Source organism: Oncorhynchus tshawytscha, linkage group LG08 (genome assembly GCF_018296145.1).
Source record: "Oncorhynchus tshawytscha isolate Ot180627B linkage group LG08, Otsh_v2.0, whole genome shotgun sequence".
Taxonomy (NCBI): Eukaryota; Metazoa; Chordata; class Actinopteri; order Salmoniformes; family Salmonidae; genus Oncorhynchus; species Oncorhynchus tshawytscha.
The window spans coordinates 31,728,185-31,738,671 of record NC_056436.1 but is presented as its reverse complement, the minus strand read 5'-3'; the positions used below and the strand labels follow the sequence as shown (position 1 = coordinate 31,738,671).

Here is a 10,487-nt window from a genome sequence, read left to right as displayed (position 1 = left end):
TTTTCCAGTATACAATAGAGTTTTATTTTGAAAGTATGTGTGTCACATGCCTATGTGTTCCTCTGAGTGGATGTGCATGCGTCTGTTTGTAAAGGGGAAAGGGGGATACCTAGTAGGTTGTACAACTGAATACCTTCAACTGAAATGTGTCTTCCGCTTTTAACCCAACCCCTCTGAATCAGAGAGGTGCAGGGGGGCTGCCTAAATCAACATCCACGTCTTCGGCACCCGGGGAACTGGATTAACTACCTTGCTCACGGGCAGAACGACTTCTTTTTACCTTGTCAGCTTGGGGATTCGATCCAGCAACCGCTTGGTTACTGGCCCAACGCTCTAACCACATGTTGAGTGGATATATATGTATGTTTGGCAACACCAAAGGGGGGATACACATGCACTCATAACACCATTATGAAATCATTCAAAACACTTTCATGAATGTTGCAGTATCAATACGTTTTTTTTTTTTTAAAGGCCCTCTTCCGGGATCTCTTCTCATCCTCTCTTCCCTCTTTACTCTCCTCCCTCCTTTTTAGACGTCCTGATTCTTGAGAACAGCCATCCTGCCGCTCCACCAACTGCTGCTCTAACACCTCCCACAGCCTCTGTAGCCTCTCCTGAAAGCCCTGCAGCACCTAGATGAAGACTGCACACATCACTGTTCCACATACGAGACACACATTTCCTTACATTACCAATTAAAATGATAAATGACTCCCCACACACCTTCTGCAGCTGCTGTAGTCGTTCCTGAAAGCTCTCTCTCCTCGACTCCTCCCTCCCCTTCAGACGCTCCAACAACTGCTGCTCTAACACCTCCCACAGCCTCTGTAGACTCTCCTGAAAGCCCTGCAGCACCTAGAGGAAGACCACACACATTGCTGTCCCACATACGATACAAACATACTTACTGTTGTGAAGGATCATGGCTCCTATCCAAATTACCTTCTGGCCACGCCCCGTCCCAGCAACTCACCACACCTGATCAAGCATTTATCTTACCTACCAAAAGTACCTTGTCCTTTCATGTATGCAATAAAGTGACAACTACTGCTTGCACTTTGACTACTGCCCCATAGTGGTAGCTTACCTACAAGAACCAGCCTTAGCCTATACAGTCCTTGGCGCTAGAGGACAAACATTAATTTGACATACATGACCAATTTACCAATGATAAATGAATCTGACAAACCTCCTGCAGCAGCTGCTGTGGTTGCTTCTGTCTCTTTTCCTTCCTCCTTTTCAGGTGTCCTTGTCCTTGAGGCCAGCCATCCTGCTGTTCCCCCAACTGCTGCTCCAACACCTCCCGCGGCTGCTGTAGCAGTTGCAGAGAGCCCTGCAGCACCTAGAGAAGACCACACACGTCACTATCCCATATATGAGAAACAAACTTGCTTACATTACACTGCCACTCACATACCTGCCGTAGCTGCTGTAGTAGCTGCTGCTGCTCCTGAGAACCCTGCTCCTGCAGCCACCCATCCCAAGGCTCCACTAATCGCAGCTCCAGCACCTCCCACCGCCGCTGTACCCACTCCTGAAAGCCCTGCAGCACCTAGGTTGACCACATACACATCTGTCACTGTCCCACATAAAAATAAATCCAAACATCAATGATAAAATATATAGTCATCTGATTTAGTAATTTATGACATCACAAACACCAACATTGGCTATCTTTATTTCATCGTAAAATTGTAGGATTCTTCGTATTTACCTGCCGTCTGTAGAGCAGCAACAAGACCCCCTGCTGCTACCCCACCTCCATTAACCACGGCCGCTGCAGACATCATGCTTGCTGCATATGATCCAGCAGCAATCCCACCAGCAGTGAATCCTATCGCTCCTAGGACAACTGGTGCCATTGCCACTGCCGCAACTATGAAGGCCCAGCAGAAACACTTGAGCAAGCAACCAGAAACATACCTGGCCTCATGTTATAGGAGGTTGACAATAGTATCACTGTCATGTGAATGTTTGGCCTAAACAACAAAACAAAGTAGTAATATATCTGTAAAATTATTTGAAGCTGGTAATTGATCATTTGAATTCATGCTGACTAAATAAATAATCTTACCTGCTCCCACTGTTGCTGTTGCTGCTGCAGCAATTGTACCTGTTCCTGAATGGTAAAGAAAATATTGCTTATTTTACGATAACTTCCTTTTATGGCAACTCAACTTGTAATTCACCCAATCCATCACAGTAACCTTGGTTGTTGATTGTAAACTAGGTACTCACCATTTTGGATTCAAAAGGTTAAAGGGCTTTAAGCTGCAATTGTTTGTGTGTCAGGGGGCTAGGATCAGTCTGTTACAGTTTATCTGGAGTATTTATCCTGTCTTATCCCGGTGTCCTGTGTGATTTTAAGTATGCTCCCTCTAACTCTTTTCCTTCTCTCTGAGGACCTGAGCCCTAGGACCATGCCTCAGGACTACCTGCCCTGATGATTCCTTGCTGTCCCCAGTCCACCTGCTGCTGTTCTAGTTTCAATTGTTCTGCCTGCGGCAATGGAACCCTGACCTGCTCACCGGAAGGGCTACCTTGTCCAAGACCTGCTGTTTTTTTAACTCTCCCTCTCTACTTCTGAATGATCGGCATTTACATTTACTCCTGATGTGCCGACCTGTTGCACCCTCCACAACCACTGTGATTATTATTATTTGCCCCTGCTGGTCATCTATGAACATTTGAACATCTTGGCCATGTACTGTTATAATCTCCACCCGGCACAGCCAGAAGAGGACTGGCCACCCCTCATAGCCTGGTTTCTTCCTAGGTTCCTGCCTTTTAGGGAGTTTTTCCCTGGCCACCGTGCTTCTAAATTGGCATTGCTTGTTGTTTGGGGTTTTAGGCTGGGTTTCTGTATTGCACTTTGTGACATCGGCTGATGTCAAAAGGGCTTTATAAATCAATTTGATTTAAAAATAAATGTGATTTAAAAAAAGAAAAATGTTCTAGCCCGTCAGTCCGCTCTTCATATAGTCCCAAAATATAATTATATACACTGCATACGAAAGCCATCCTAAGCTATCCTAATAAAAATACTATATTTACTTCCTGGGAAAAATCTATGATTATGCTTTTTGATGCATCATCATAGATATTTTGAAGGACTTCTGGTCATGCGGAATACCACTTAAACCAATGAATGTCATGGAGGTGGCTTTGTGACTTTAGTGGGCTTTAGCTAAGTGAGCTAATAGTTTCAAAGAACATGGGTGACCCAAAATGGATACACACAGGATACACATCCTTATATTATAAGAGCAAAGAAGAAAATGACTAAGTCAATCATCAATGATAAATTCTACTCAATAAGTCATATGATCTAAACAGTATAATCACAAACACTACCATTGGCTTCCTTTATTCCATCATGCCATTAAACTTTCTTTGATTTTACCTATTGCGGCACCCCCTGCAGTTGCTCCAGCAGCAACCCCAACAGTAGTCAAACCTGCCACTCCCAGGGCTACTGGTGCCCCCACCACTGCTGCAGCTGTGAAGGTCCAGCAGACAAGAGCATGCATGAGCAAACAACCAAAAACATACATGGCTCCCTGTTATAGGAGGTTTGACAATGGTATAACTATAATGTGAATGACTTAGGCCTAAATGACAAAAGAAAGTAGGAACACAACTGTGAAATTAATTTGAAGGTAACACCTAGAAAGGGCTTAACCAATAATGTTCAGAGCATAGACTAGAGATTCCTTTTCTTATACTGACAATTATTGTGCCATTTATATTGTGTTTCTTTTTTCTGGCAATTATTGTTCCATTTACATTGTTTTAACTTATCAAAAGTATGTTTACAATGGATTTTGACCAGAAAGTGTAGCTTTTTTGCAAAAATCAACAAATATAATACAGATCAATCATATAAGTGGAGTTATTGGATCAAATAGAAATACTAAAATAGAAAGACTAAATAGATTATCTTACCTGCACCCATTGTTGCTGCTGCTCCTGTAATGATCATCCTTTTTCCTAATTAGAAAATAAAATATTGCTCTTTTATGATATCCTGCTTGTTGATAAAGATACTGTATGTGTTAGCCAGTAAGTCAACTTGTTATTCACAACAGTAACCTAACCTATTGTAATTTGTTGATAGTGTCACGCCCTGGCCATAGAGAGGCTTTTATTCTCTATTTTGGTTAGGCCAGGGTGTGACTAGTTTCTTTATTTCTATGTTTTCTGTTTCTATGATTTGGCCGGGTATGGTTCTCAATCAGGGACAGCTGTCTATCGTTGTCTCTAATTGGGAATCATACTTAGGCAGCCTGTTTTTCCACCTTAGTTGTGGGTAGTTGACTTTGTCAGTGGCCCGTATAGCCCTAGTAAGCTTCACAGTCATTTTTGGTGTTTCTTGTTTTGTTGGCGACATTCTCAATAAAGGAAAATGTACGCTCACCACGCTGCACCTTGGTCCGGTCATTTCCCTGACGACGTTCGTGACAGAACTACCCACCACAAACGGAACAAGCGGCGTGGCCGAGAGGAGCAGCGTTTTCTGGAGGAATGGACATGGGAGGACATCCTGAATGGGAAAGGATCCTGGACGTGGGAGGAGATCCTGGCAGGAAAGGATCGCCTGCCGTGGGAGCAGGTGGAAGCAGCGAGGAAGGCGGAGGCAGCGAGTAAAAGGGCCCAGGATTACACAGGGCACGAAACACCGGGAGGCCTCTTCCCCCCCCCACACAATTTTTTGGGGGGGGACACACGAGAAGATTGGCTGCGTCAGGTTGGAGACCTGAGCCAACTCCTCGTGCTTACTGTAGGGAGCGTGGTACTGGTCAGGCACCGTGTTATGTGGTGGAGCGCACGGTGTCTCCAGTGCGCGTTCACAGCCCGGTGCGCTACATTCCAGCTCCCCGCAATGGATGGGCTAGAGTGGGCATCTAGCCAGGATGGATGGTGCCGGCTCAGCACGCCTGGCCTCCAGTACATCTCTTCGGCCCAGTATATCCTGCGCCGGCTCTGCGCGCTGTGTCTCCGGTGCGTCTGCACAGCCCAGTGCGTCCTGTGCCAGTGCCCCGCATTTGCCGAGCGAAGGTGACCATCCAGCCAGGATGGGTTGTGCAGGCTCTCGAGACCTCCAGTGTGCCTCCACCGCCCAGTGTATCCGGTGCCTACTCCAAGAACCAAGCCTCCAGTATGTCTCCCCAGCCTGGTAAGCCCTGTGGCATTTCCACACACCAGGCTGCCTATACGTCTCCTCACTCCAGTGATGATCCATGGCACGAAGCCTCCACTGATGATCCATGGCACGAAGCTTCCAGTGATGATCCATGGCACGAAGCCTCCAGTGATGATTCATGACACAAAGCCTCCAGTGATGATTCATGGCACAAAGCCTCCAGTGATGATCCATGGCCCGGAGCCTGCAGTGAGGATCCATGGCACGGAGCCTCCAGCATAGATCCGCAGTCCGGAGCCTCCAGCGAGGGTCCCCAGTCCGGGGCCTGCAGCGAGGGTCCCTAGTCCAGAGGCGCCACCAAAGTGGGGGGGGGCCAGAGGTGGAGCGGGGTCTGCGTCCCGCACCGGAGCCGCCACCGAAGTAGATGCCCACCCGGACCCTCCCCTATAGAGTCAGGTTTTGGTTCTCTATTTTGGTTCTCTATTTTGGTTAGGCCAGGGTGTGACTAGGGTGGGCATTCTAGTTTATTTCTTTCTATGTTTTCTGTTTCTATGTTTTAGCCGGTATGGTTCTCAATCAGGGACAGCTGTCTATTGTTGTCTCTGACTGGGAATCATACTTAGGCAGCCTGTTTTTCCACCTTAGTTGTGGGTAGTTTACTTTGTTAGTGGCCCATATAGCCCTAGTAAGCTTCACGGTCGTGTTTTTTCTTGTTTTTTTTGGCAACATTCTTAATAAAAAGAAATGTACGCTCACAACGCTGCACCTTGGTCCGGTCATTTCCCTGACGACGATTGTGACAGATAGTAAACTAGCTACTCACTATTTGGGATTTGAAAGGTTAAAAGGGTGCATTTTACTCATAAACCATCCTCTAATCCAAGGGGGGAAAAGTATGGCTCGCAAAACATGCACATTGTTTCTAGCCCTTTTTTCTCCCCAATTTCGTGGTATACAATTGGAAGTATTGAGAATTTTTCAGAACATGTGTGGCCATTATATATTTCAGGATAGTCAGCAAAACTAGTGCTCTATGTCATTAGACACCATTAGACATGCACCTGTCTGGGGAGTGGACAAGACTGGTTATTTCTTTAACTGTGTTATGGCCTAATATGTACTGTTGCTATGGTTACACCTCTTGGTTTTTTTTCCAGATCATGGGTGTCCCTTTCAGAGGAGTTGGCAGGATTACATGTCTGTCTATTTCTGTAAAGTGCCAAGGACTGTTGCTGTGGTCCTACATGCATGCATCTGTCTTAAAGCGACATATTTTTGAACTATAGGTGTAGCTCTACAGTTTCCATGCCCTAATATGAAACCAAACTAAAATGAATAAGGCGATAAGCTAATGGTGGCTAAATGCCAGAGGGGATGAGTCATTAAGAGGAGTTACTATGAGTGTGACTTAAGGAGGAAAAATGTATAAGAAGTATGTACCAAGAGTGAAAGTGACTTGATTTCATGAACCAGCTCGGCTTTTATTACGTTGTAATAAATGTCCATTTGAACTCACAGGCTCCGCTATTTGAGAAATATGATTGACTGAATATTTCCACGACAGTAGTTAGTTTTGTCCCATTGCTGCAACTCCCGGATGGGCTCTGGAAAAGTGAAGGTGGAGAGTCGTGCGTCCTTCGAAACGCGACCCGCACTGCTTCTTGACACAATGCCCGCTTAACCAGGAGGCCAGCCGCACCAATGTGTCGGAGAAAACACCGTACACCTGGCGACCATGTCAGCGTGCATGCACCCGGCTCGCCCCAGGATTGCTAGAGCGCGATGGGACAAGAAAATCTTGGCCTGCCAAACTCTCTCCTAACCCGGATGACGCTGGGACAATTGTGCACCGCCTCATGGGTCTCCCAGTCACGGCCATCTGTGACACAGCCTGGGATCAAACCCCGGTCTGTAGTGACACCTCAAGAACAGTGATGCAGTGCCTTAGACCGCTGCGCCACTCAGGAAGCCCCCACAAATGGATTTTAACAAACAATTGGTCCCCCCAAAAATGTGGCCCTCCGTTGAATTTCAAAATCCCGATGTGGCCCTCGAGCCAATAAAGTTTGCCCACCCCTCCTCCAGTCCACCCTTCATATATTCCCAAGATATCATTACATTGTGCACTAGAGCCTCACAGCTATCCTAATAGAAACCCTACATTTACTACCTGGAAAATATCCATGACACAAAACACATTATCATGGATATTTTCCAGGATTGCTAGTGATACTTAATACTACTGAATACCACCTATGAGTGTCATGGAGTTGGCTTTGTGAGTTTGGTGGGCTTTATCTCAGTGAGATAATACTTGGATGGATACAGACATGTTGCTGTGACCTGGATTCAACACATTATGTTCTGTTTTGGTAAATTCCAAAAGTGTTGTGTACTTAACACTCCCTGGCCAACTATTAAATGTTTTCATAAGTATTTATGACCTTTAAACATTATGGGTGCATGTTGCTATTAGTACAAATGTTGAATATGGTGCTCCCATTTTGATGATCAGAATTGGGAAAGTTTTGGGAAGTTCTGTTTGACTCACTGTTCTGTTTGATTCTTTGTGAATCATCCGGGTCCTGAGGCTCCTGACAGTCCTGAGGCTCCTGACAGTCCTGAGGCTCCTGACAGTCCTGAGGCTCCTGACAGTCCTGAGGCTCCTGACAGTCCCGAGGCTCCTGAGCATTGCTGAAGTAAGCATTGAGGGCATCAATCATTGCTGCATATGTTTCAATCGTTGTCAAAGTATTTAAGATGCGCACTCCCTCCTTCCCAAGGTAAATGTTTAACAGTGCTATCTTCTCTTCCTCTGGCGAGCCTCTTATGTACAACTCAAAATATTTTATCCAGTCATTCCAAGGCTCCTGCGGCTCACCGGGTACCAGCAGAAATTTGGTTGGTGGAGACAAGTTTAATTCTGGTGCCATCTTCGTTTGCTTTGGGTTTAACCGCTTTGGGCTTCAGTCAAATTCTCAGTCAGGGTTGGTGCAACTTTGGGTGAAATTTAGATGCAAACTGCAAACAGTGGGAGAAAAGTTACAGCATTTGACTCTCATTACACACACATTTCAAAAGGCAGGGCAAAGTGCACTCTATAACTCTATGGAGTTAAAGGAAAGTACTGTATTTGGAACATTATTGTGCCACAATTAAAATGTAAAATGATGACAACAAATCTTGAATGCGAAACACATCTAATGACAAAAGGTCACATGGAACGTTGAAACATAACGCGTCTACTGTAAAAGCAAATCACCACGCATCGAAAAACGAATGCCCACATCGGATCTTGAAACAACATCTATAACAGATGATGTAGTTGAATATTGAAAGCACACCCCTAAATTACAAATGACTAACTTTAATATTGAAAACACTAAGTAAACACAAGTAAACTCCAAATGATAGGTCTTTTTTTTAAGTCAGTGGTATTCAAACTTTTTCTGTTTTTTAATTCGTCGTCACCCCTTTTTTGAGAAAGTCATAATAATAATCTGTACTCCACATTCTTTTGCCGACCACCCTACATGCGTGCCATCCGATTGGTCGAGGTAACAGCACACATAGGTTATAATGATGATAGTAATTTTACAAACCTTTGATAATGTTAACCTTCCAGCTACAAGCAGCATCACGCATTCTAAATGGTTTTCCCAGTTTCACTTTCCAGCTTCAGGAACGAGATCTCCGCCCAGTACTCATTTCTGGGAAGTGAGTGTTGGTTTACAGCCAGAGTGACATGTGTGAAGCGAGAGATACAACTCTGCACACTGTCCTGGGTGAAATAAGACCCAATGCAGACAGTGGTTAGTGTGTTTTTTTGACTGGAAGGCAATGGGATTGTGTCGCTTTTGGTCAAGAAAAACATGTGTTGTTAATTAATAACGTTGGATATAACTAAGAGATCTGAGAGCCGTACTTGCAAACATAAGCAACAATTTAAAGTTAAACGTCACTCATTGCTTCACGCCACACCCACCAAACGCGTAAAATGTACCTCAAACTGTTCTAAATTTTTCGCGGAAACGTGTCATTCAGTACAAATCGTACGGGAATGTAGCAAACGTTCAAGCGAACTGAACGCACCTCAGGTCCCATACGATAACATGGCACAAGTTAGCCCTATGTTAACCTCAAAAGGTGGTAGCCTACTAAATATATCTTGACACAACTTCTCCATCAGCCTGTGAAAGAATTTAGACGTTAAATCCACCAACCAACAGCATTTCTTAAAATAGGTCAACCCTGGCCACGAGAGGGACATTTTAAACCTACAAATTCAAGTTGTACTTGTTCCTTTGGTCCCTAACAAAATGTTGCGTGCCAATATTGCACTGATACATCCTTGACAAGTGGCGCTTTCAAGACAACTGGGAACTGAAAAAAATCATGACATCAGTGATCTTCAGGTCGGAAAGTCTAAGCTCTAGAAAGATGCCAGAGTTTCCGACTTGGAATGCCAAGTTGGATGAACTTTCAACAACAACAAAAATCCCAGTGGAGCAATTTTTTCCCGAGTTCCCAGTAGAGTGGTGAGGAGGAGCTCTGTGGACCCTTTCTTTGATTCCACAAGTAATTTAGCCATTCATTTAAAAAACATGTATTTAACTAGGCAAGTCAGTTAAGAACAAGTTCTTATTCACAATCACGGCATACCTCGGCCAAACCCTAACAATGCTGGGCCAATTGTGCCCTGCCCTATGAGACTCCCAACCACTCCCGGTTGTGATACATCCTGGAATCTAACCCGGGGTCTGTAGTGACATTGCGCTTTGTAGAGTTGCTATTTTCTCTAGTTTTCATGTGTCAATAACGTGTGACATTCCTGGATTCCTCATTATATGAATGAAGTCCGATTTAATCAACAAATGCAATAGTCAGTTTAAAAAATGTTAAGGGTACAAAAATGTGTACATACCTGTCTGTGTTGCCAAAATCACTACATATCCCATCGAGCCAAGCGGGGATAGGCTGCCCGTTGTCACAGTTCCAATGGTGCGTTCTAGACAACTGAGAACTCATAAAAAAATCTAGTCAAATAATGACATCAGTGATCTTTAGGTTAGAAAGTCTAAGCTCTAGTAAAATGCCTGAATTTCCGACTTGGAATTATGAGTTGCAAGTTCGCAGTTGCCTTGAACGCTGGACAAGAACAGTCAGAAATGTCCAGATAACCCTACACCAATGACACTGGTAGATCTCAAAACTGAATTTGGATCCGCGTTAAGTAGCAATGATATCCTTCGTCACGGTAGTCTTAGGACAGATATCTTGAACCAGTCATAACTATTCAACAAAACAATAAAACATTAAATCATTTTCAAATTTCTTTCCA

General features: G+C 44.5%; 1 protein-coding gene across 2 annotated transcripts; it reads right to left on the bottom strand.

The window, feature by feature from the left end:
* LOC112256630 (interferon alpha-inducible protein 27-like protein 2B) lies at positions 1-8,912 on the bottom strand. 2 transcript variants are annotated; one of them, XM_024430004.2, is made up of 10 exons: positions 8,749-8,897; positions 7,698-8,167; positions 3,949-3,993; positions 3,407-3,502; positions 2,078-2,122; positions 1,718-1,879; positions 1,421-1,555; positions 1,193-1,345; positions 727-858; positions 1-635 (listed from the first exon to the last, which is right to left on the bottom strand). In XM_024430004.2, exons 2-10 carry the CDS (start codon positions 8,077-8,079, stop codon positions 514-516), a joined length of 1,272 nt encoding a protein of 423 aa, XP_024285772.2. In that variant the 5' UTR covers positions 8,080-8,167; positions 8,749-8,897; the 3' UTR covers positions 1-513. The 2 variants fall into 2 exon arrangements, with proteins under 2 accessions (XP_024285772.2, XP_024285775.2); XM_024430007.2 differs by having other exon boundaries at positions 536-646; positions 8,749-8,912.
* Positions 8,913-10,487: the final 1,575 nt, after the last annotated feature.

Bases quoted from the DNA above. Each gene is read 5' to 3' on its own strand.
- LOC112256630 (XM_024430004.2), bottom strand. From the start codon at position 8,079: ATGGCACCAGAATTAAACTTGTCTCCACCAACCAAATTTCTGCTGGTA. The intron at 2,123-3,406 runs GTAAAATCAAAG...TTTACCATTCAG, and splicing joins TGCAGGGGGTGCCGCAATAG to GAACAGGTACAATTGCTGCA. The intron at 1,346-1,420 runs GTATGTGAGTGG...GGTCTTCTCTAG, and splicing joins TACTACAGCAGCTACGGCAG to GTGCTGCAGGGCTCTCTGCA.